Below are 27,888 nucleotides of genomic sequence, written 5' to 3' on the forward strand. Positions count from 1 at the left end.
GAGTCACCCAAAAGCACACCCTACATTTCTCCCTCCCCTAAATGTATCATGAATTTGGGAATTCACCAAAATTCTTGAGTCATGGGTTGATCTTGGCCAGCGAGCGACACAGTTGAGCACTCTGAGTTTGGCATCACAGATTGCCTGCACATTAATATTATGGTTGTCTTTCCTATTAACGAACGATGGCTCATGGATTGAAGGTGCTTGAATCCTAATGTTTGTTCCACTGATGGCTCCTACTACATTTGGAAATCCAGCAATGTTGAAAAAATGCATCCTCACTTTATTCAAGGTAGAGATTTCAGCTGGATACAGTGGAAGTCTGTCTGACAGCATACGAGAAACTCGATGAATAATTCTTGATGCTGTAGACTTGTGTACCCCAATTAAGTCTCCAGGTACATTTATAAAATATCCTGTGGCAAAGAAGTGTAGAGCTAGACATACTTGTAGCAGTGGGGGGATGCTACAATTTCTTGAAGTCTCGGGCCTTAAATGCTTCTCAAGGTCAATTGCTAATTCCAATATTGTATGTCTTGGAAATCTTAGTTTCTCCAGCAGTTCTTTTTCAGAAAGGACTTCCAGTGGGTTTGAATGGTCTTTGAAAACCCTTTCTCTTCTTATTGCCCATTAATAAAACTTAAAGATTAAAGTTTGCTATAGTAGAAGTCAAAGTCAACAGGCCACTTTTGTGAATCTAGTGCAGCAGACAGTTAGTTTCCATGGCAACATAGAATATAAAGAAAAGTTAACCAAGTTGTAATCAGTTTTACTTTTTGGTCTTAAATTAGACCAATCTAAGATTTTTATGCAACTAACTTAAAAACTAAAGACCAGTGTTAAAGAAAAATTTAGATAACTAACTTGTAAGACTAGTCTAAAACAGATTTATGCAACTGGCCCCTGGTGATGACTGGACAAAATTTATAGGAGAAGTAGCGAAAAAATAGTTTTTGACATAATCCAAGATGGCGGAAAATCTGTTTAGGTGGAAACTGACGTCATAAGATGTGTTGAGCTCATCTCGACCCATGGAATGCCTGCCTTTTAAATTTTGTACATACGATTCAAAAGTTATGACCATAAACGCTAGAGTGTTGGCAGCATTTGATTGATTTTATTCTTTTTAACCTAATTTTAAAAATTAAATGGCTTAAAAACTTAAAAAAAAAAAAAAAAAAAATCAAATAAGTATATTCAATATTGTCCCATACTATTTATTTGAAAAATTAGTGGGGTTAAATTTTTTTGTTACAATGTCCTTACATTACTGATAAACTTCCTACTGCTTTAGCTAGTTATCACAAACAAGAGTTACTGTACTGGTCACTTCTGTACAGTTTCTCTCCCAGTAGATGTTTTATCTGGAACAATGGTAATATCACTTATAACAACAAGTCACTGTACATGGAGAATTGGTTCCAGCATAACATATTAATTGTAAACCAGCTTATTGACAAGAATGGGCAATTATACACTTACCTCAGTTTTATTTAAAAAAAAAAATATATATATATATATATATATATATATATATATATATATATATATATATATATATATATATATATTGTTGTCAGAATGCACAACATGTTGAACCTGGAGACAGATGGGCTACTACAGCAAAAACAACGTCAAGTTCCACTTCTGTTAGCCAAGAACAGGAAGCTGAAGCTGCAGTGAGCACAGGCTCACCAAAACTGGACAGATGAAGAGTTGAAAAACATAGCCTGGTCTGATGAATCTCCATTTCTGCTGAGGCACACAGATGGCAGGGTCAGAATTTGGTGCCAGCAGCATGAATCCATGGACCCAACCTGCCTTGTGTCAACAGTCCAGGCTGGTGGAGGTGGTGTAATGGTGTGGGGAATGTTTTCTTGGCTCATTTTAGGCCCATTAATACCAATTAATCATCGCTTGAATGCCACAGCCTATTTGAGTATTGTTATTGACTATGTGCATCCCTTCATGGCCACAATTTACCCATCTTCTAATGGCTACTTCCAGCATGATAATGCACCATGTCACAAAGCAAAAGTCGTCTCAAACAGGTTTCATGAAAATGACAATGAGTTCAGTGTTCCTTCCCAGTCAGTGGATCTGAATCCAATAGAACACCTTTGGGATGTAGTAGAATGTGAGACTCACAACATGAAAGTGCATCTGAAATATCTGCAGGAACTGCGTGATGCAATCACATCAAAATGGACCTGAATCTCAAAGGAATGTTTCCAACATCTTGTGGAATCCATGCCACAAAGAATTGAGGCTGTTTTGAGAGCAAAGCGAGGCTCTATCCAGTTTTAGTATAGTGTTCCTAATAAAGTGCTCGGTGAGTGTAAAGAAACAAACAAACAAAAATATATATATATATATATATATATATATATATATATATATATATATATATATATATATATATGTATATATATGTAAAAAAGAAAAGCACATTAGAACAAACAGCATTTTTGTTTGCATTTTCCAATTAGAATTAATATAATCTGTAGATATAATTCTGTAGTGTTAGATCTTGCATTTTGTTTTAGGTCTATTTAATCTTTTTTTTGTCAAACTATTTGCCCTTTTTCACTTTTGGCCAAACACTCAAAGGTCAGTGCGGTTTGCAGTGGCCTCTCTAATAAATATAGTAACTGATAGTAAGAAAATAGTTATTTAATGGCAGCTAAGTTGAAAATACTGATCGATATAGGGACAGTTAAACTTACCAGCATTTATTTTCTGGCCTGATGAGTGAAAGCAAAACTTATGTTACTGAACCCTTGCAGTGAAACTGCTTGATAGAAATAATGTGAGTTAATTCATTAGACATCATATAAGGGGGTGTGGACAGCATCAAACAAGAAGTTAAACATGTTAAACTACAGGAACAAAATAAACATAAGGTTAGCATAAAAACATAAGCATAAGGTGAGTATAAAATGTACACATGTTTAATTTAATCATTTACAAGATGTGACAAATTACCAAACATGGTTCAGGTTAATTAGGACAGCCTTAAAATACAATAAGTGGAGAGAGGAAAAGTGAAGAGATATAATGGATGCATGAAGGGATGCATGAAACACCCCACAACTGTGGCTGAATAATGCACTGATGGATTTTTATGTGCATTAAAGTGTTATTATGATGATCTTAATAGTCAGGGGAATAAGGTTGACTAGGAAATATAGAATGGTACTTTATTACGTAGGATGCAGAGATTTTTATTTAGTGTACTGTGATCATATAATCACAGACTGAGACTGATACTGAGGTTTATTTTTTAAAAATCGTGTTATGCTGCAACTGCAAGAAATAATTACTTAATCTATTCATAAATAATTTTAGAATACAATTTATATGTGTGTTTGTGTGATTTTAATTAAGCCATAGGATACAAAAGAGAGAAAAACAGGAAGGAAGTGAAAAACCTGAGTGTCACTGATAAAGCTTACTTTAACTCAGTGTCTTTTGTTCTAAAATGTAAATCCATTGTGGGTTTTTTGTCACGTGAGGTTATTTGTTTGTTTATAGAAGTGAGGACAACACAACTGTTAATTAGGCCCTGATAAATAAAAACATAAAACTGAAGGAGTGTGTTTTCTTTTTACCATGATGTATAACCATTTGAAAAAAAAAAAAAAAAGATTCTAGGTCCTTTGTCCAAGAAACGGTCTGTGGTAGGTTTTGCTGTGGTGTTTTATGTTTATTAAAAAAAAAAAGAAATCCTGAAAGTGCAGCCTGTCACCTTCTTAAACAGAGAAAATACAGAAATACAGTTATAAATAATAAATCTCGTCAAGTGTGTTTAGTCTGAACGGATGTGGATCTCAAACTTTCAGAACAAAACAGCAATATCTGTACACATTAACATTATTATTGTAGTCTTATAGAAATAAAAGCACATGGATGAAGCTTGTAGAGATGAGTGGAGACAGAGAGATAGATTATCTTCATCACTGTTGTAGTTCAAAGCCATTTCAGGTGTAATATACTGTAATATATGGAGGGAAATCCTCATTTCCAAAGAAAGAATGAAGTACAGATGAAACTGGCTGAATGAAAGTGTGAAGCAGATACATGAGTAACACAACAGTAGGTTATAAATGTCATGCAACACACTAGAGAGAAACCACTTTTCTAGGTGCACTTATTCTCAGAGTAAAGCCTAGTGTGTAGCTGAGAACCTAAAATAATAACACACACTACCTACTTACTGTGTCTGTACTCTGACAACTAAACATTCTCTACTTTAAAGCATGGATTTCATTACAAATTATTTTACAAGCTACCTGAAATTTAGCTTATTACCTGATGAACACAAAATAATAACACTAACACACTCTCAGCACACACAAGCTACTCAACGTAGCGACAGGAGAAAACGTCCTGATTTCGCGCATGCGCACTGACGGAGAAACAGGGGACCTGAATCACTGGAACACCGGCTCTGACGTTTCATGCTGCACAACGGGTTTAATCACCATGGCAACCGCGTACAAATAAATATCATAACGAAAGAAAGTGAAAAGTAGAAACATTCAGACCTCATAGATGTAGAAATAAGGCTTGCTCGATGAGAAAGTTTTCTTTCCTGATGTGTTGCTGAGCTCGATATCACTTCACTACAAAACAGATGAAAGTGGCAGTGACTTACTGTCCCACTCAGCATTTACCCCTTTATCACATAATGACATTCTCCTTTTCATTTCAGTGTGGCAAACCTACTCCATAAAACCACAGCGGGACTGAAATATTGAGGAAAGCAGAAGGAAAATGTCACTTTACTGCAGAGCTAGCTGGCTTTTCAAACAGAAACTAAAATAAAAGGTGTATTTCCGGGTGGTTAATCCTGGTTCTTGCACTAGTCAGTGTAATCTCCTCACCATGACTTTTCACAGCAGCCACAAAACGGTCGCGTGCAGCAACATGAAACGTCAGAGCCGAAACGTGTCACTGACCAATCAGGTAGCGCTTCTCATGAATATTAATGAGGCTCCCTCTGCCATCCTACGTTTAAGTAATTTGCTCTCAGTTACGATATGAACCACTTTTCACCTTTGTACCGAACAAAAGTCTGAATTAAGCGCAGATAAAGGATTTTTTTTTTTTTAAAGAACAGAATAACCCTGACATTTTATTTCTAAATAAAAGCTGAATTTGATTGTATTTGTGTTTGATGGAGGTTGAAGGAGAAACAGTTTTGTTCGGTTGTATCTACACAGACATCAGCAGCTGAACTTAATCCATTTTATTGATCAGATTCAATTCTGCAGTAAAACTCAGTGTGAACTGTAAATGATCTTTATTAATATTTGATTTGTAATGACAAAGTTCCACAATCATAATGTGTAAAAACAGACTGTAGGATTAAAATAAACTGTACAGCACTTTAAAAGGGAATATGTATTTCTAAAATTCACCAAAAAAGTAAAATATTTCTTTTTATTCTCACCATTTAATAGATAATTAAATCTGTGAGGTGAAAATTCATTCAGTGTTAAATACAGGAGAGATGATCAGTGGTGCTGAATTTTTACCTCCTTCATTGTACCAAGGACTGAAGTATGGATAGAGTTTCTTCTTAGTGAAAGACTGAGCAGTGAAAGAGTAGATATGAGAGCTGGACTCCACATCATAAAAGGAGACCAGACCCTCCTCATAATCCACAAACACCCCCACCTTCTCCACCTTCTCTCTCAGTGTGAGGGGGACGTCAGGACCAGCACAAGCCTTATACTGATTCTCACCCCACAGAGCCACAGTCCAGAATCCAGTCTGAGGTCTCAGTGTAATCCACCTCTTCCTGTTAATGTTCTCTCTCACGACTCCTAATGTCCACTTAGTTTTCCCTCTGACCTGCACCTCATAATAAAATCTCCCTGAGGAGAAACTCTGCTTTCCCACAACACTGTAATAAGAAGTAAACCTCTGTGGTGTATCAGGGAGATCCTGCCGTGTGTCTCCATCTGTCACTTGTTTTCCATCAGCAGACAGGATGAGATATGGATTTGCTGTATCAGGATCCAGAGTCACATCCACTGAGAGAAACACACAGTTTGTGATATGAGTACGCAGGTAAAAAAGATTAAATCATCATCCAGTGAATCATATTCATTAGGATTTATAAGAGGATTTGTAGAAGATTAAATAATGAAACATTTTTAAGTGATCTCTTGTAAAAAGAGAAAACTTGTACAGTTTATGGTAGGAGTCTGTCAAAGATGAGAAATATAAAATGTTTTCCTTCTGAAACTTTACTTTAGTGATTTATTTGTGTTTGTAATTTTTGTTCTTCAGGAAAAACAGAGAAAGAGTCACAGAACATGAGAGAAAAACATTTGAGGAAAAACTTGATCCTGATGGACAAAATCAGTTGAGCGAGTGTCTCTAGTGATAAATATCTGGTAAGTTTTAGCTTTTGGAAGAGAACACGAGACTCTAAAGTCCATGATGGAGACAAACTGCATTTTTCAATTCTTTTCTAACTGCATGATTATAAATCTCTTAGACTTCTTTGTCCAGCACAACAACAACATTCACCTCTGAGAGGCAAAGAGTTTTATACTCATCACTTTTCCACATACATGGTGGAACAAATCATTCTTTCAGAATAATACATTATTTCCACACAATGTTTTACTAACATTTATAATCTTTCATTTTTACAAGTGAAGCTGAATTCAATCAGATCATAAAGCTGAACAGTGAAGAGTAAAGAACAGTGATTTACTCAAAGGTTTACTCACAAGACACATTTCTTCATTAATCTGATTCAAATCCATGATTGCCTTCTCACTGTTCTGTTGCTATAGTGATGCAGGCGCGCGCTCCCGAGAGGGGGAAGCATTTAATGACAGGAGATGCAAAACGGTACAACACGCTCCAGGCTCGATTGCCTTTGCCTAGCTCTGAGTAACCCGGATGTTAAAACTGAGGTTTTTTTTCCGTGTTGAATTTTGCAGCCTGAATTTGATTGGTTGAATTTGAGCTCTGAAATTAGCAACCTGAATACAGATTTCTGAATATCTGAAAACTGAATTATTTAATCTGAATTTGTGAACACTGAAAAAAATATATATTTGAATATAGATAATTGATTTTTTTAATCTGAATTTTAAAATATGAATCTCTGAACACTGAAAAAAGAAAACTTGAATTTCAAAGATGTTAGTTTAAAATAAATAAATACAGATGTGTGATTTTCAGCCTTATATATTTCAATATTATGAATGTAATGGTCTTTAATTTTCAATATTAAGAATTCAATAGCTTTTAAAATTCAAATCTTTTTTTTAAAAAATTGAAATCTTTGTCACTTTTTTACTCCCATACATGGACACACACAACTTCTCGCTTCATGAGGAAATTTTGATAAGGAAACAGAAAGGCAGACATTTTCAAACTCACTCCAAAATAAAAGTAGCTAGTGTAACGTTTACTTCCGGTTAGCTCTTAGCAACAACATCATCTCCTCTGCACCTGATCTTCTACCAGCACTGTTTTAAAAAAAATAAAATTTCTCATTTCTCCTCTACGATTATGTCGATCATACTATTTATTGTTTTGTTTTATAGTGTTTTTCAACATCAAATCATCAGATTTAATCAATAAGCAGCAGGACACCAGTGAATTTACTTACAGTCTGTACTTACTGTAGCTCTTTACTTTACTTACAGTCTGTACTTACTGTAGCTCTTTACTTACAGTCTGTATTTACTGTAGCTCTTTACTTTACTTACAGTCTGTACATACTGTAGCTCTTTACTCTACTTACAGTCTGTACTTATTGTAGCTCTTTACTTACAGTCTGTACTTACTGTAACTCCTTACTTTACTTACAGTCTGTACTTACTGTAGCTCTTTACTTTACTTACAGTCTGTACTTACTGTAGCTCTTTACTTACAGTCTGTATTTACTGTAGCTCTTTACTTTACTTACAGTCTGTACATACTGTAGCTCTTTACTCTACTTACAGTCTGTACTTATTGTAGCTCTTTACTTACAGTCTGTACTTACTGTAACTCCTTACTTTACTTACAGACTGTACTTACTGTAACTCTTTACTTTACTTACAGTCTGTACTTATTGTAGTTCTTTACTGTCAGTCTGTACTTACTGTAACTCTTTACTTACAGTTTACTCAAAATGGCTCAAAAATGATAAATATGAATTCAGTGAAATATATGTTGAGCTCAACAAGTGTGCAGAAAGACAATTTAATGTTATTATCAGATTTAATTTCTCCCATTATTTTAAAATAATCTCCCATTAATTAAAATCATTTTAAATTTTCCAAATAAACAATCATCCACTGTCTGTACAGAGATATAACCGCATTTTTATTAGTTTTCTCTCAGGTTTGTTTGTTTGTTTACTTATTTATTCATTGATTGATTTATTGTTTTTCTGTTTTTAATCTAAATCTCAAGGTAGACGAGGAAGTCATGGGCAGATTTTAGATCCCATCACTCCCCTCCCCCATAGACAGATATACTCATTACATGCATACATGTATTACATCATTATATCATTACATCAATCACACAAACACACACCACTTATTCTCAAACTCTTTTCACACACACACACACACAAACGCACACAAACACACTCATGTGCGCACACACTCACTCAAATTCAATCACACACATACTCTCTCTCCCTCTCTCTCTCACACACACACACACTCACCCTCTCACATAAACACAAGTTTATCTGAAGGTTTTTTTACTTTCATGTGATGCTCAACATGTTCCAGCATGAAGCTCTCTGTATCATTAGAGCTGTATCATCACACATTTCTGGTTGAAAGTGATTTTGAACTGATGTAGAAATGTCAAGGCAGATTTCACACTCCATGCTGACAGTGCTGCTATTTCTACCTCTTAGTAATGTAACTGTATACAAGTACATTCAGATAGGACAGATAATGTGTTATAAACTGATATAAATAGGCTTATTGAATTTTTTAGAAAGATTTCAGGAGGTTTTTACTTTCATATGATGTGGCTAGAGCGAAGTTCATTAACATGATATCATTTTTTGGGTTTATCATCAGTCTGCTCCAGTAACATGACCTAAACACTACCTTACTCATCTTCAAAATAAAGTTATATTTCTACAGTATTTCTGTATAAACTAGCCTAAAATTCACAAAAAAATAAACTTATGTACTGTATATTTTCTTATAGATTAAAAGAAATCATTTCATTCATTAAAAAAACATTCATTATGTGTGTTTTTCATCTTTCTTGAATTAATGTTCTCCATCATTATTAAAAGAAAATCTTCCTGAAAAAATCATATAGTTATTATAATGGAATTCTACTTGAAGGACTTCAGTTGAACTCACAGCAGCACTGTGTACCCTTCACTTGTGCAGGGTGAAGTCTTCATGCTTGCATAGTAACAAACAAAGTGTGTCTACTAGGGGACAGTGTCACATGAACCACACCAGAATTAGTCATATCAAGATATTTCAAAACCTTTCTACAACACACCATACACATCATGGTATGTAGGTTTCCTAATAAACTTGCTAAGAATTTAACAGGCTTAGCTTGCTAGTTACTTACCATGCCTAATTTAAAATCTCCATCATGAAACTTGCTAGCTAACAATAAACAGCTAGGGCACGTTCTTACTGAGCAGTTTCCTATAACTGACATGTTTAGCTAGCTAACTTTGTTCAGCTAACAAATGAGTTTATGACTCATCAGTATTGTAATCATAAAACAATCGTAAAAAGTCTTGAGCATGCCCACAAACAACAAATTTGTAAGCATCAAGAGACTAGTATGTCTTAAATTTGTCAGTAGTATAAACACACTGAGTTTTTTTGTGAGGTGTATATATGTCTGGTCATTGCAGGCTACAGCATCACTTAGCATCATTTAGCCATTGACAAGATAATAAGCCATGATGATCTTCTAGAGTCACACCAGCTGAAAGTGTTACTTTAGTCAAAAAGCACTCCCTGTCTTTTAGTGCTAATCCATAATAGTGGTGGATCAGCCAGGTTATAACCAAGTAGCGTCAGGTTGCTAGGCAACTCAGGTCTTATTGCAACGAGGCTACACATGCATTTCTATTTTGTGCATCTCCACTAAAGTGGTGTATATAAAGACAGCAACACCCGTCATGTTTGTACAGTAATGTAATCAAATCACCATGTCTGAAGCCGATAAACCACAGGGGAAAACACTTGCTTGTGTTGTTCATTAATTCCAGCTGTTCCATGGCCAGGTGTGTGTTATTCCCTCATTATCCCAATTACAATGAGCAGATAAAAGGTCCAGAGTTCATTTCAAGTGTGCTATTTGCATTTGGAATCTGTTGCTGTCGACTCTCAAGATGAGATCCAAAGAGCTGTCACTATCAGTGAAGCAAGCCATCATTAGGCTGAAAAAACAAAACAAACCCATCAGAGAGATAGCAAAAACATTAGGCGTGGCCAAAACAACTGTTTGGAACATTCTTAAAAAGAAGGAACACACCGGTGAGCTCAGCAACACCAAAAGACCCGGAAGACCACAGAAAACAACTGTGGTGGATGACCGGAGAATTCTTTCCCTGGTGAAGAAAACACCCTTCACAACAGTTGGCCAGATCAAGAACACTCTCCAGGAGGTAGGTGTATGTGTGTCAAAGTCAACAATCAAGAGAAGACTTCACCAGAGTGAATACAGAGGGTTCACCACAAGATGTAAACCATTGGTGAGCCTCAAAAACAGGAAGGCCAGATTAGAGTTTGCCAAACGACATCTAAAAAAGCCTTCACAGTTCTGGAACAACATCCTATGGACAGATGAGACCAAGATCAACTTGTACCAGAGTGATGGGAAGAGAAGAGTATGGATAAGGAACGGAACTGCTCATGATCCTAAGCATACCACCTCATCAGTGAAGCATGGTGGTGGTAGTGTCATGGCGTGGGCATGTATGGCTGCCAATGGAACTGGTTCTCTTGTATTTATTGATGATGTGACTGCTGACAAAAGCAGCAGGATGAATTCTGAAGTGTTTTGGGCAATAGTATCTGCTCATATTCAGCCAAATGCTTCAGAACTCATTGGACGGCTCTTCACAGTGCAGATGGACAATGACCCAAAGCATACTGCAAAAGCAACCAAAGAGTTTTTGAAGGGAAAGAAGTGGACTGTTGCGCAATGGCCAAGTCAATCACCTGACCTGAATCCGATTGAGCATGCATTTCACTTGCTTAAGACAAAACTGAAGGGAAAATGCCCCAAGAACAAGCAGGAACTGAAGACAGTTGCAGTAGAGGCCTGGCAGAGCATCACCAGGGATGAAACCCAGCGTCTGGTGATGTCTATGCGTTCCAGACTTCGGGCTGTAATTGACTGCAAAGGATTTGCAACCAAGTATTAAAAAGTGAAAGTTTGATTTATGATTATTATTCTGTCCCATTACTTTTGGTCCCTTAACAAGCGGGAGGCACATATGCAAACTGTTGTAATTACTACACCGTTCACCTGATTTGGATGTTAATACCCTCAAATTAAAGCTGACAGTCTGCAGTTAAAGCACATCTTGTTCGTTTCATTTGAAATCCATTGTGGTGGTGTATAGAGCCAAAAATGTTAGAATTGTGTCAATGTCCCAATATTTATGGACCTGACTGTAATTATGACTAAATAAGCACGAGCATTGGTAAGAACATCACAATTACACAGACAGCAATAAGTATACTGTACTATCTGAAAATTTATTTTGCGAACACACAACACAATTATACTAGAAAGAGGGAGTAGTGAAATAAAGAAAAAAATACACTAGGCTTCCGATTACTTTAATATGCCACAGTAAAAGCACTCCACTTTAGCATGTGCATAGGCTCACACACACACACACACACACACACACACACACACACACACACACACACACACACACACACACCTACCTACCTCTCAAATAGTACCAATTCACTACTATTCAGTTATGCCTTTAAAGACTGTCATACAGATTAATATAAAATTTATGATATGAATAAGTATTACTAGTCTGAACTTGTAAGACAAAACAGTCAGAAAAGATGAAAGAGCACTTTCCTTCACCAGACAAGTTAACTGACGGTTAGCTAACTTAGCTACCTAATCTAGCCACCGTGTCACTCAACACCTGCTGACGTGATTAACCAGAGTAGTTTACAGTGTATTTTCAGTCACATTTCTTACGTCATCATTGTTTTTCTTTTTGACTGGTGGCAAGTTGACGTTCATTTCATGTCTTATTAAAAATCATAACTTTTCTGATAGTCAGTCCTGGAGTTGAGGGGGGTGCGAGGGGATGGCGTTCCCCTTGTTGAAAAAAATGACAAAAGCATCCCCTCTGTAAAACCACCATCCCCCCTTACCATCCATTTTAGATTAATAGTGTTGTATATTATGTGAAACTTATCCGGCAAATGAAATATTAAAATTCTCTACGTTTTTTTTTTATTTAATGAACTATAAATAACGGTGATTGGCCAATCAGAACTCAATATTCCAACGAGCTGAGCACCAGGTCACGCAGGTTTTCATCACTTTCACACTCTTCAAAAATGGCCAAGAGAACAGTGCAGGGAAATGTTTTGACGTTCTTTAAAAAGAAGAGAGCAGAAGGTAAGATATTGCTGTGAGTAGTGTTTCAGGACATTCCCCTGGCATAATATTAGAAAGAATTACAAACATAAAGTACACTGATTTAGTAAGGGATCGTTGTCAAGGTTGCATTGAATTATTGAAAACGAATGCAGTCACCGAGGTGCTAATGCTTACGGGCATATACCCCCCTTACACCAAAGAAATATTTGACCGCACAAGTCAAGTCAAGTCAAGTCAAGTCGAGCTTTATTGTCATTCTGCTACATGTGTGGACACAGACACACACAGAATACACTAAATACCTTAGAGATTCAGATTTAACTGTAATGAAAATGAAAAGGTAAAATCGTTCTTACCTGCATACTGCTTCTTCTTTACTAACTCTGTGAAAACATGTAATTAAACAAAAATTTATATCCAAATACAGTCAGATTAAACAAAACATAACAATAAAATAACTATTATTTACATAATATACTGTACATACTATAGGCCAAAAATTAAATCAATTATTGTTTATTCTTCATAAAATGGCCAATTCTTTTGTAGACATTCAAAGCTATAAATTGTTTAAACAATCAATCTAACAGGGGACACCTGGGCAACTAGATTCGCCTGTCAGTCACATGTTGCAGTATTTTTGATCACTTGAAAATAGTTGGGTTCAAACAAAAGGTGCCATGTTCTAAGTTGTTAAACACACCTAGATGTAAATATCAGGACATTAAAGCTGAAATTTTGATCTATTGTCTCGTATTAATCTTCTGATCTCAAATCCAAAGTCCTCACTGTATAGCAAAGACAAAAGAATTGGCCTAGCAATCCAATACTTTTGAAGGGGACTGTATATATTCATCTTCTTCACAGAAAGTCTTAAAATTTCAAACTCAGGTGTAATTACCATATTCCACGCTCTGTCTCTGCAGTTCTGAAAAGAGAAAAAGTTTAATATTAGAGACTGTACTTAGATACATGTAGGATAATGTTTAATACATTGTTATTTTCTATTCAAGAGTTGCATGTCTAAAAACCATATACCTTTTTTAACTTTATATTTCTACTTTTCTCCTCTATGTTTTTGTCGACAGTAGAAGTGTGGTATTTAACACATTATGTTAACCTGCATAAGGTCAGTAAAAGTGTTATACAAATTAATTAATTACCCCTCCAACTGACATGTTCGATTTTGTTTGATGTTGTTAATATGAGGCCTAACATTATAGTGGAACATCTGTCATTACAATGGCTGTAGATTAAGACTTTGGTTTTAGTTACAATGTGGTAAATCAACCTGTTCATTAGATTACTAAATAGCACTAGATAGCACTAATCTGTAAAGACGGTAGTTCATATCAGTCAATTTAGTTGTATTTACTTCCTTTCTGACCACACACACACACACACACACACACACACACACACACAAATCTGGAAAATTTCAGTAAACAGTTATTGTCTGAATCCTGTTTCAAACCCTTTTTGTGTGAAACCTACATCACTACAGCAGCCTAAACAATCAAACAAACTTCTCAGATACCTTTGTGATTACATTTATTCAGGGTGAAGACATTTCTGAAGACGCCTCTCACGGTTTAAAAACATTTTAATTATCTGTCTGTAGGTTGGAGCCTACTGATTGTTTCATAGATGTTCTTTCTTTAGTTTGCTCAATTAAATAATCAGTATAATCTTAAAAGCACAAAAATTTCATTCTCACCTGTGTACTCCTTCTCTTTCTGCATCTCTGAGGATAAAACAGATAAATTTGTTTTAAATATTTTGTGTACATTCTATATAAGCAAATGTAGAAAATGATTAAGCACTGTAACAATGACAAGGTAAATGGACAACACAAATCAGATTTCAGTTATGAAATGTAATTTTCCACTAATATATATATTTGGTTAATGATTAAGCATTATGATTATGTACACTGTAAAACAAGTCATCTTCTCAATTAAACTTAATTAGTCAAAAGATCAGAACTATTTCACTGGCTAAAACTGAGTGAACTTTAAACTGGTTGTTCAGTTGATTGATATAATCACATTCTTCAAACTCAAAAAGCCTTTTATTTCTTGAATAAACTTAAAAATTAAATATTGTTCATTGATCAGCTTGAGCTAGAAGAATATCAGTACAATTCATACACTGTATGCACACCAAACAGCAAAGGTAGGCAAGCAGTACAGACTACACAGATTGGGTAAACAACCCAGAATGCACTGCAATTAATAATAAAGTGTCGGGAGCCAATCAGGTGCTTCCTCTTCTACAATATGTTCTAAAAACCATGCAACACAATTATACAGTTAAACAAGAAAAATGCTGCATTTCATAAAGAGCCTAAAATGGATGACAGAAATGACATTTACCTGTAGAACAACTGACTCAAAAGACTACAAGTCAAATATGGTGACTGACTACTTCTAAAAAAACATTTGTAAGTTCATTGTAAGAGATTGTCTGGTTATCAGAGTATACTAATAAAATGTTTTTGTAGCTAAGCAAAAATAGCAGCTAACTAGTTCAATTAGCTCTCTAGTACCTGTCTGGATTTACTCTAGGTTAGGTCTTCTTACCCTTAAATTGAAAAGACAAGAATTATCAACTAAATTATATCACCTATATATGTTTAAAAAATACACACATCACCTACCTGCATTCAAGACCATGTCTTGGTGTTGTCTAGCTAGGTCTAATTAGCTGGTGTTAGAAAAGATATACTGAAAACCAGCTATATTTCTACATGGTTTCTTTTTTCAAAAATGAATGATAAAAATCATATTGGACATTTAACTATACAGTTAACTGACTAGATTAATTTACTGGTTAAGGCTGGCAGATTCTGTAGGCTACGGTTGTGTCTCTTCTCATGCAAACCACCAGGCAAAAATCATGCACACAACACTCTATCCTCACAACAGACTAATCTGTCAGACCAAATTTTAGCACAAACATACTTTTCAGGAAAAAAATTAACCTGAGGTTGTTTGTTTGTTTATAGAAGTTGGTGAGAACCACACAATTGTTATTTAGGCCTTGATAAATAAAAACAAAGAATTGAAGGAGGGTTTAAGTGTTTAAGTGCAAACGGTGCATCACATAAGTCAAAGTGGTAAATCCAGCATTATTAATTAACAGGTACAATGCTAAATTGTTGTCAGATCATTTTCAACAGTATATTAATTTTACCATGGTCAGGAAAAGATTTTAGAGCTTTGAGTCATAACTGACTGTGCTACAATTTGCATGCTAGCTGACATAATCCATCATTTTAGTCAAAGGTAGCAAATGCAAGGTAACAACTGAAAATATACAGGTAAACTGCAGTCAACATTTACACTCAACACAACTTATTTTTAAGGGTAAAAATTGCTGCTCCCCATGATTTACATTTCACTCTGACATCTGCAGTAAGTTGCCCATCTGAAGAAGTGCTCTTATATCCTCTGCTCATCCTGTCATTGCAGTAGCACGTTCCCCATATTCCTGCCTCTGGGTGTCTGTGTTCAGCCCTCCTGTGGTCTCGCATTGTCACAGCATGCTAAGAGCCTCAGAAACACCCAAAAAGAGTATTAATATTTGATGCGTTACCATGACAACACTATTTAAGATATCAAAAATTATTTCACAATTTTACAGTCAGCCGTGTCTGACCAAGTTTGATGCGATTCGGATAAATATAAGAGGATTATTTAAAAGTCTGTTGTAAGTCACACACTGCCAGTTGGTGGCACTATGACCTGACTCACAATAGTCACATTCATGTGCTCAGCCCTCGTGGCCAAACATACAGCTCAAGTTTCATCTAAATCACTCAATGCACTCAGAAGATATGAAACACTTCTTGTTTCCCCTTTTTCACCATAAATTTATTGCCTCACCATGGCAAAACCACTCAAGATATCAAAATACCTTCACAATTTAGCATTCTCAATGTCGTGGCATAATGTTGACCAAGTTTGGTGACAATCACATGAATCCCCTAGGTGGAGTATTGAAAAGTTCACCGCACGCACTTTTAAAAAAATCCAAAATGGCCAACTTCCTGTTGGGCGGAGCAAAGGATTATCAGCGCGAAAGTTGTTCGGGTTGATGAGAACAGTGTGTGTACTGAGTTTCATACATATATGTACGAGTATGTACGGTATATGCACGGTATATGCGCTGCAGAGCCCCCACCATGACCATGTGCTACCCATTGCCCGGGCCTAAGGGCCGATGACTCTGACGTGTTTGCCAAATTTCCTGAGTTTTTTAGCATGTTAAGGGCCTCAAAAGCCCCTGAAACCTTGAAATAATAATAATAATAATAATAATAATACTAATAAATAATAATCATCTTAGGAAAACAATAGAGCCCTGCGCACTTTCAGTGCTTGGGCCCTAATGAAAGGCTGCTATCTGTCCCATTCGCTAACATGGGAATAGGTACTGCAGCTAGCCACTAGAGAGCCTCAGAGGCATTTTGGCTTCATTTTGAATCCCTGTTACAGCGTCCACTCCTATGCATATGCAATCACTGATGCACACTAACAATGAATAGATGAATACACTTAAAATTTGATTCCCTAGTTAGTACATAAATACTGTATACAGGGAATAAACAGAGTTATGTAATAAGTGGAGTATTTTTGTAAGTTGTGATTCTCCTAACACCCACACACGCACACACACACACACACACCCCAAAGCCATCTGATCTGTACATAAGGCCATTTGTCATCCTTTCCCAAGTTTGTCACTAAGAACTGATAGCCTATCTAACACCTTGGGGTAACACAATTGGGGTTCCATCCTATTGTAAAATGTAAGGTGTCATTCCCATTTGATAAACTGGTCACTGAATATGAAAAGTAACTTCAAAATATGGTCCGGATGTATCAAATGGTTCAAACCCCCAAGTAGGAGAGAGTATCTTGGGGAGAAACTTTGCTATCTGGTCGCAGGAAGGGATCTTAAGTCTGATCTCTCTGGTGTAATTCCATTTGTATCCTATGCTGGCAACATATGTGCATACATTCCATTGATTTTGTACATACTCTACATTTTACTTACTGCTTTTTTGTTTATTTTGTGTTTTGTGTTTGGATAATAAACTGTTGTAACTGACTTAAAGTACTCAGTAGCTCTTCTTGAAAGAAGTGTGATGCATGTGAGTATATTAAACAAGTTTGTTAGACAAGTTTGAAAGTTTGAAAATAGCAAGTAAATAGAAAAAAAAGACTAATTATATGCAAGTTTAAAATGAAACCTCTGACAAGTAAATATAACAGGCCTTTGTTTTTTGATCAGTCTAACCTCTGGCAGAATAATTACTTAATAAATGCTTAAATTGTTCTGACAGATTGCATAAATGAGATTGACAGATTGGTGGTTATTCTGCTGTTCAGCTTAAACATATGGAGAGTCACACACAGTCAAATAGCACTTGAAATCATATGATCATCATCCACACCTTCAACCCATGGAGATGTAGAGCATGTTGAGACTTACTAATCTGGTAACGATAATAATTATACATATGTAGAGCCCTGCTGCATTAGGGTCTACTGAATTAAGCATTGTAACTTTAAAAAAGGGTTTTCTACATTAAGGTTTCTAGAATTTCTACATTTATAGGTGAAATGGGGAATATGGAATAATATTTTGTATTCGAGAAGCAATGTTTAACGTAGAAAGTGTTTCCTGTTGTTTATTTCCTCTTGTAAATTCATATTTGTTAATTCATGTTTAAAAAGGTTTAAAACTGATGTAAAGTTAAAAAACAGAAATTGTAATTTATGTTTAATTAAAATAAATGTGATTGATTAACAAGATAAGCTGTTTACATTATGACCCCTAGAGTTCAAGTTGCGGGTTTTTTTGGGACTGGGTGGGTGTGGACGGGCGCGTGCGGGAGAGCGAGACAGAGAGAGAGAGTTCACAAAGTGGAGCGCAAAGCTAGAAACTAAAAAGAAATGTTTTTTTTTTTTTTTTTTTTTTTTTTGTATAACTGTGAGTATAGAAACTGAACAGCTAAAGGGCTGTTGCTAAAGAGAAATTAAAAGGACTGAACTTGTAAAGAGAATTAAACTCAAGAGCTGAGTGGACTCAGGATGAGCACGTGCACACATGGAAGATGTCGCAGTTTTGTTTTTTTCCTACTGTTGAGCTAATTCGTTGGCAAACTTGGAAGAAAGACTAAATAAGTGTTTATTTAGCATCCAAGTATTGAGGGACATTTCGTCAGGTTCAGAGTTCAGTGAGAGCGAGGAACAACAAAATCCAGGAAAACGGAGCAATCTACTAGAAGAGACCGAGACTGCTAATTGGGCCTGTGGTGCTGATTGGGGCCTGTTTGCATCACAAGATGGAGGATTTGCCTGGACATGTCATCCGATTCATCTTTGTGAGTGATGGTTCATGGACAACCTTTCTCGACTAGATCTGCTGATCTTGTCATCACTTCCCAACAAGAAAAACTTAAATCCCAGCTGGGTAATATTTTATTTTATTTTATTTTTTGGGGGCATAATTTGATTTTGAATCATACATATTGTGTGTGTAAATTTACAGTTAATGTAATCACTCATTTCCATTGAATTTGTTTATTTTGGGGTTTAAACTGTATGGGGTTTGATTGATTGGTTTAATTTGATAAAATTTAAAATTGGGAAGTTATTAAATGTCAATGTATATTGAGTATTTTTTTTTATCTCCTGTGATTTTCTGGTGACAAAAGGAAATGGGTACATGTTACTATTATAATTGAATATTCCCATTGAAGCTAGAACCTCAGGGTGTACAGGGTGAGGTAATTAAGTAGTCATTCCCAAATTCTGAACATTCGATTCTGAACACTAAATACTGAAATCTGAGACTCAGGGTTATATTTAATTATTGGTTATTACTTGGTTAGTAAACACGCTTTACATCTAAAGTAATTTTAGATGTGCCTCCCATCCGTAGAACTTTAACTTGTGATTTCCCCTAGATGTACTTATTCAAGTTGGGCCAGTTTTGCCGGTGAGAGGGGCTACACATATTATTTATATACTTATCATTGTAAAGTAATGATGATGATAATATTTATACATATTATTTCTTTATTTATGATTGTAAAGCTATAACTGTGCTCATATCTGCATAGTTTTGCTGCTCAGTCCTTGAAATGTCCAGTGCTACTCCACTACTGTTACACTAGCCACATATTATCTCACCTGTCATAGCCATTAAACAGACAGAGATAAAGGTGCAGCTCATTCACTAACAGATTTCCTATAACCACAGTCACTCCTGAAGTCTCAGCATTAAAAGCAGCAGTATGACATGCAGCGCTGACAGACAGAAGCACATGCTCTCTACTCACAGTTATTGGAAAGATATTGGAAAAAATATTTAATAAGTTCAAGTGTAATTACCGGCTTCCAGCCTCTGCATCTGCTTCTCTGAAAACAGACAATATTAAAATGTTAATATTAGAGAAAATACAGTACTGATGTAAAGAACAGTCACACTATCATACTAGTGATGTAGTATATAAACATGTATAGTTGAAGAGATGACAGCAGAAATGTGGTGTCTAAGACATTTTGTTTACTTGCATGTGGTCCATAATATTACTATGTAAAATAATGTAATCCACTAACTTGCATACAATGCTGTGGAAAAGTATTTGCTCCCTTACTACGTCCTCTATTTTTGCATGCCATATGTAATAGTTTCAGATCTTCATGCAAAATGTAATATAAGACAAAGACAACCTGCATAAACAAAAAATACAGTTTTCAGATGCTAACTTTTCCTACAATAAATGAAATTATCCAACATGAACTGGCCCTGTACGAACACCCTCATAAAAGTGTTATAGTGTACAGTCTTATGAAGCACTATGTGTTCCTTCTACAACTTTCTCCAAGTGTAAAGAATTTGCAGTTAGTTGAAAAGTGCAGTATCTCAGTCAACTCGTAATAATAATTAATCGTTGTTCTGTCGTCCATGTAAAGACAAATTTGCATAAAAATACTCCAATATCATTCTAGACATTTTGACATAAACTTTTCATAAATTTTCCAGCATTGCTTTATCAAATATTTAAGTCATGCTAATGGATATGTTATAAAGGCACTATGCAGGTAGAATTCAAATAGTGTTTCATTAATATTTTTACTAAAACCTTATTTATAAGTACTTTAAGGTTTTTTTGTTAAATGAGCTATACATCTTAATGCAAATTCATTTCTGTTTCCTGTAATATTGTTCTGATATGCCAAATCTTTATTTAATGGAATTAAAGAATTCCTTTCATGTTAGTATTTCGAGTGGTTTTGATTTGTTTCTCTGTTGAGTTTAGTAGTGATTTATTTGCAGCAGCATTGATCTGTGCATACACTACCATCACACTGGAGTATTATATCTGCATTTTGTGTCCTCTAGTGGAACATCTGTCATTACAATGGCTGTAGATTTAGACCTTGGTTTTAGTTACAATGTGGTAAATCAACTTGTTCATTAGATTACTAGTTAACACTAGATAGTTCAGCACTAATCTGTAAAGATAGTAGTTCATATCAGTCATTTAATTGTATTTAATGTATTTCTGACCACACACACACAAATCTGGAAATTTTCAGTAAACAGTTATTATTGTCTGAATTCCATTTAAAACCCTTTTTTGTGCAAGCCTAAAGTAGCCTAAAAGATCAACCAAACTTCCTTAGATACCTTTGTGATTACATTTATTCAGGGTGAAGACATTTCGGCACACACGTCTCACTGTTTAAAACATTTTCATTATCTGTCTGTAGGTTGAAGTCTGTTGATTGTTTCATAGATGTTCTTTCTTTAGTTGCCTCAATTAAATAATCAGTCAGTAAGCAATATGGTCTTAAAAGCACAAAAGTGTCATTCTCACCTGTGTACTGTTTCTGCATCTCTGTGTATAAAACAGAAATTTGTTTTAAATATTTTGTGTGTATTCTATATAAAAATATATGCACTGTAACAGTGAAAAGGTAAATGGACAACACAAATCAGATTATGAAATGTAATTTTCCACTAATACAATGGATATATGTCTACACACCTCTGTTAAAATGGCAGGTTTTTGTGATGTAATAAAATGAAACCAAGATAAATCATGTCAGAACTTTTTCCACCCTCAATGTGAAATTACAAAATACAAAAAATTAAGCAAAAAGCAATTTGAAACTTTTTAGGGAAAAATGGGTAAAATAAAAAAGTACATTAACCTGGTTGCTTAAGTGTGCACACCCCTAAACTAACACTTTTGATTTTATTACACCACTCAGTCTTTTTGGGTCACATGGCACATCTTAACTTGCCAATATTTTCCCACTCTTTCTTCCAAAAACATTCTAGACCATCAAATTGAGGGCATCTCCTGTGCACAGCCCACTTCATGTCATCCCACAGATTTTTAGTTGCATTCAGGTGGGGGCTCTGGCTAGGCCATTCAAAAACAGTGATCTTTTGGTTATGCCATTCCTTTGTTGATTTGGATGTACGCTTTGGGTCATTGTCATGCTGAAAGGTGAAATTCCTTTTCAGCTTCATCTTACTAGCAGACACCTGAAGGTTTTGCACTAAAATTGACTGGTATTTGTAGCTATTGATGATTCCCTCCACCTTGATAAAAGCCCTAGTTCTGGTTGAAGAAAAGCAGCCCTAAAGCATGATGCTGCCACCACCATGCTGCACTGCGGGTATGGTTTTCTTTTGGTGATGTGCTTTTTTGCACTAAACATACCTTTTGGAATTATGGAATTATTATAATTTTTGGAATTGGTCTCATCAGACCATAACACATTTTGCCATATGGTTTGGGGTGATTTAGTTGAACTTGGATGTTTTTTGTGAGAAAGGGCTTCCATCTAGCCACCCTACCCCATAGCACAGATATGTGAAGAATATGAGAGATTCTTCTCACATGTAATCAGTACTTGTCACTTATTCCTGCAGCTCCTTTATTGTTGCTGTAGGTTCTTTGGCAGCCTCCTGGTAAGTATTTGTCTTGTCCTTTTATAACTTTTGGAGGGACATCCTGTTCTATGGTACATCTGATGTTTTGGAAATTCTTTTATACCCTTCTCCTGTTTGATATCTTTCAACAAGTGAGATACCATGCATGCTTTGTAAGCTCTTTGGGGACCATGGCTTCAGCAGTCTGATGAAACCAAGAAGACGAAGAAAATCCTACAGAAACAGCTGAAGTTTATTTGGTTAATCATAATAATTTCATTGATGACATCTGTATAATAATTACTTTTGGACATGAGATTGAATGTGATTGGTTCATTCTGAACACAGTCACATCCCCAATTATAAAAGGGTGCGCACACTTATGCAATCAGGTTATTTTAACTTTTTTATTTTCCTATTTTTCCCTAAAATGTGTCTGATTATTTCTCACTAATTTTCACTTTGTAATTTCACACTGAAGGTGGAAAAAATTGACATGATTTATCTTGCTTTCATTTTTTACATCACAAAAACCTGCCATTTTAACAGGAGTGTGTAGACTTTTTATATCCATTGTATATATCTGGTCATATACTGTTATCTATTTGGTTACTGATTAAGCATTATGATTACGTATACTGTAAAAAAAAAATTATCTTCTCATTTAAACTTGCTTAGCCAAAACATCAGAATTACTTTACTGGCATAGAATTGAAATATAGAGTGGACAGATGTAGCTAACACTGAGTGAACTTTAAACTTTCAGTTGATTCATATAATTCATTCCTGTTTCCTGTAATAGTGTTGTGATATGCCAAATCTGTATTTAATGAAATTATTGAATTCCATTCACTTTTTCAAAAAGATCTTGTGTTAATGAAATTGAATGGATGAAGACACAGTGCTGGGATGGGAGTTTGAGACAGGACTGAATTAAATCATCCTCTCCAGAGAGAGCATGGCCAACTGGGCTCCTGATTAAAGATGGCTATGCTGCATAATCTGCAGTATAATTTAAGCCTGTGGTGTTATTAAAGAAATTGATTTAAATTTTACCTTTCTTGTGACAAATAATTGCAGTTACTATCAATCCAACAGCGATAAGACATGCTGAAACTGAAATGCCAACAATCCACTTCCAAGCATCGAAAACTTTACCTAAAATTAAACCACAATGACCAGATTAGATATAAAAAAAAAAATAAATCAAGAATTATACTTTTATAACTTTTATATATATCATACCCTTACACAGATCACCGTTGTGGTATTGCCAATAGATAAAATAAAAATAATGCATAAATAGGATGTGTTCATCATCAGTAGAATGTAACAGTCTAAATCTAAGTGTAAAAGTTTTTATAATCTTAGATACTTACTATTAATGATAACTTCTGCCTCCATTATGTGATGTTTTTGTAGAAATCTGCAGTAAAACCTGTTGGAGTTGCTATAATCATAAACAGTGATGCGGCGTTTCACACTGAAGCCCTCAGTGTCTCTGTGTATCTGTGTTTCTTCAGCAGGCAGAGTGGCTCCTTCTCTGTCCAGCCACAGAACATCAGGTTCAGGGTTCCAACCTCTGGACTCACACACTAGATTAATCCCTCCTGAGTTATCATAACTCTCCATCATGATCACCAGGTGGCTTCCTTGAGCTACAATCAATAAACAAAAACAACATTTTAATGTAAACTTTTAAACAAACAAACAAACAAAAAACTTAAATAATGTAATCTTCCCAACAGAGGTTCTACACCTATTTAAATAAATTTCTTTTGCTTGACACAGATAAGTTGCTACAGAGTCTTTTTTTTTTAAATACTGATCAACATCCTTTACCATTTTGTTAAAATTTATTATAGTATTAACGGTAATAATATTTATTTTATATTACATTATAAATCTATTTAGATTGTAATTAGCAACTATGACATTTATGTTAGGCAAGTTCTTTTCAAGGCCAACAAACAAATAAGTATTAATGTTCTGAGAGCAATGGTCTATCCAGTATTAGTATAGCGTTCCTAATAAAGTACTCAGTGAGTGCATGTCTGAGTGACTCCTGTGGTGGGGATCACTGAGTTTGAGATTTAACTCCCACTCTAAAGCCTTCCCAAATGCTATAGATTTAAAGTGGATTATGTATGCACAAACCATTATTAATGTTAAGAGAAAAGAAAATCTTTATGTAGTATAACATTTGTTGTATAAACCTTCAATGCAGAAATAGAACTAACCCTCGACAATGACGTTCACAGTGATGTCATCGGACCAGGATTTGTCCTCAACAAGACACTTGTAAGCTCCTTCATCAGAGACTCGGAGAGCTGAGAGTTTGAGTGAAGTGTTGCCTTTCTGTAGCTCCTCTTTAAACAGTGATGTTCTTCTTCTGTAGGACTGAGCCTGCTTTGCATTTCTGTCTTCATGATCCCTATAGAGATGCACTAATGAGTCCTTTACATCTAATCTGAACCACTCCACTGTCATGTCCACAGCGCTGGTGTTGGTTTTGATAAAACAGGGTAGAACCAAATCTTCACCAGCTACAGCAACAAGAGGAGCTTCTGGACCAACCACCTGAAATCGCTCTGTATTGGAAAAAAAAATCAATTACCATTCTTTGTAAACTATAGAGACTGTTGTGTATGAAAATCCCAGGAGATCAGCAGTTTCTGAAACACTCAAACCAGCCCTTCTGGTACCAACAACCATGCCATGGTTAAAGTCACAGAGATCACAATTTTCCCCCATTCTGATGTATGATGTGAACAGTAACTGAAGCTCTTGACCTGTATCTGCATGATTTTATGCATTGTGCTGCTGGTACCTGATTGGCTGATTGGATGAAATTGTAAAGGAATTGTATAGACCTAGTAATGTAGGTAGCCATGGCAACAGTTAGCTAATGGCAAAAAAAAAATACATAGGGAAAAACACACACACAAACGTACACGCTCACACAGCCTAGTTAACTGCTGAGATGGAAACAGGGATAGGTTTCCCAAAATGTTCGTAACCCTAAGAAGATTTAAGAAGATCAATGTGTTTATATTAGCCTCTTTCATCTATATTACTCTAACTTATTTTATTCACATTAAAAACAACTCACATAAACACAGTAAGATCAATATAGTTTTTCCCATTAAGATAAAACCAGAAAAAATGTCATCTGACTGTTAAAACTTAGGAAACGTTCTCAGCGTATGAGTCCTGCCTCTTTTTCGATTGATCCACTAGGCAGTTACATCTTGCATCCCTCAGAAACATTTCCATTTTGTTGTAAATCATTTCTGTTGTGTTTTCAGTTCATGGCAGTGTTTCTGATCTCGCGCGTGCTTTCTCAGTTTACAGTGTGTTTCTACATGCAGTCTCTGTGGTCTCAAACAGTTATGCAGTACGCGGAAGAATTTGCAGCTGCTGTTTTTGAACCTTCATGAGTGTGTTGCCAGTTTAATGCATTCTTTTTCTGCTTTTGTATGTGCTTTTGGTGTTTGCATCATGTTGACTCCTGTTGGCCACCACAGTTTTCACAAAGAAGAATTTCTTAAGAATTGGGGATTGATTGTGCAATTCCACACGTCCTTATTGTGCCCAGGTTTGCAGAATGGTGGCACTAGGTTCATCCTTTTATTCTTTTTCTTTTAATCATTAATATAGAATTCACTGTATATAGCTACCACACACACACACACATACAGAGAGAGAGAGAGAGAGAGAGAGAGTTTTCATACCTGATTGAGATTCCATAAAGCTGAAGAGAATCAGGAGAGTCACACACAAAAACATAATTCCTGAAAGACAGTTTATCCTGATTGCTTCAGTCTGTTTCACAAGATAAATAACACAATTTAACACATCAGTTATATCAAAAATTCAAAATACTCGCTAATTTGCAAGGTTTATATTTTTCTTAGTATAAGAAGACACTAAAAGATAAAGCATCTTTGGTGAGCTTTCATTTGTGTAACCTGTTCTTTAAACACACCTTTTTTTCTACAGAAGCATTCCAAGACATAAGGTAGTCTCTTTAAAGTAACTAACTTTGCTGCACATTACAATGGCCTAAATTTAAAGATTTTTTATTTCTTACTTGTACAAATAAGTACAAAAAACATAGAACATGATAAAAAAATTTTTAAGGGTTTTGTTTAACCTGTTTGGGAAAACTGTGTTACTGTCTGGAGTGATTGTTTATGTTTACAAAGGGTTTCTGGTATTTACTGCAGAAATAAAATCTCCAACCCACTCACATAAGTTCAGAGTGACCTTCTCTATGCTCACGATAAAGATCAATTAATTTTACTGTAGAATTTTAAAGTAATTGCTCTTCAAAGTCACTGGATCTGTCATCGCCATTAAAAAGTCCCCCAAAGCTGAGGCTTCTGAGGCCTTGTAGACTTTTGGGTAAATAAATGCAGCCCAATGCCACATGCAGCTGATTTTGGCTTCTTAAAGACACATTTATTAGGAAACACTGTTATAATCAGCTGGTATATCAGTGTCAGTATTTCAGCAGTGTGTAAGAGACCCTGTCTCTGTTTGACATTGTTAACGTGTGTAGTTTATCCTGATAACTCACACACTGACAAAACCTCTGAACTATAAAACATTCACTCTGAACTATAAAACATTCACTGAAGTACATACCTTTATTTTACTTGCCTCTTTTCAGGGAGTGAGAATGGTCTGCATTTATATTCCTTTCACAGTCAGTGTATATCCTGCAGTTACATATAAGTTCAGTATTTATTATAAAAAGAAGGGTTTCTGCTCGATGGGAGCTAACTGCTTTTCACTTTCACTTTAGTCACTTCCTTGTTCACTTCTAGTGAACTGAGTTAAGGATTATGGGCGGATCAAAAATGATTACAGTGCAGTTTGTGTGGAATAGTTTCTTCAAACACTTACACACACTGTGCAGACAGATGACAGCCCACTAAGTTTTAACATGTTTCAAAAATAATGTTAATAGCAAGAACTGTGGACAGCATAACAAAACAGACTGAATCAGTGTTTAATTCTCCACCGATGTGAGTGAAGACAACTGAAGAAATAACGATGAGGCTTGTGTTTAAACACTGTGATTGCGTCTTACCTCAGGCCAGGAGACTGATGTGGATGATGCTGATAATCAAAGTGATCATCAACATTTACTAAAGTAAACATATAGTTCTGTAAAAAAAAAAAAAAAAAATTGACTCAAGGGCCCAGCAGTGGCTGCTTAGCTGTTTTGGGATTTGAACTCATAACCGTCTGATCAGTAGTCCGCTGGCTTAACCACTGAGAATTTTGAAGAATGTT

The 27,888-nt window shown here is 35.5% G+C and overlaps 1 protein-coding gene across 2 annotated transcripts; it reads right to left on the reverse strand.

Moving 5' to 3' along the window:
- Positions 1-5,124: 5,124 nt before the first annotated feature.
- Positions 5,125-27,426, reverse strand: LOC117596978 (butyrophilin subfamily 1 member A1-like). Of its 2 annotated transcripts, none has more exons than XM_053233251.1 (11): positions 27,235-27,426; positions 26,319-26,409; positions 24,825-25,175; positions 23,964-24,242; positions 23,641-23,742; positions 21,518-21,538; positions 20,025-20,051; positions 14,336-14,362; positions 13,520-13,546; positions 12,975-13,001; positions 5,125-6,044 (listed from the first exon to the last, which is right to left on the reverse strand). In XM_053233251.1, exons 2-11 carry the CDS (start codon positions 26,371-26,373, stop codon positions 5,494-5,496), a joined length of 1,467 nt encoding a protein of 488 aa, XP_053089226.1. In that variant the 5' UTR covers positions 26,374-26,409; positions 27,235-27,426; the 3' UTR covers positions 5,125-5,493. The 2 variants fall into 2 exon arrangements, with proteins under 2 accessions (XP_053089226.1, XP_053089225.1); XM_053233250.1 differs by having other exon boundaries at positions 5,128-6,044; positions 26,319-26,378.
- Between the last annotated feature and the right edge of the window lie 462 nt (positions 27,427-27,888).

The sequence above is a fragment of the Pangasianodon hypophthalmus genome, chromosome 4 (genome assembly GCF_027358585.1).
Source record: "Pangasianodon hypophthalmus isolate fPanHyp1 chromosome 4, fPanHyp1.pri, whole genome shotgun sequence".
Lineage (NCBI taxonomy): Eukaryota > Metazoa > Chordata > Actinopteri > Siluriformes > Pangasiidae > Pangasianodon > Pangasianodon hypophthalmus.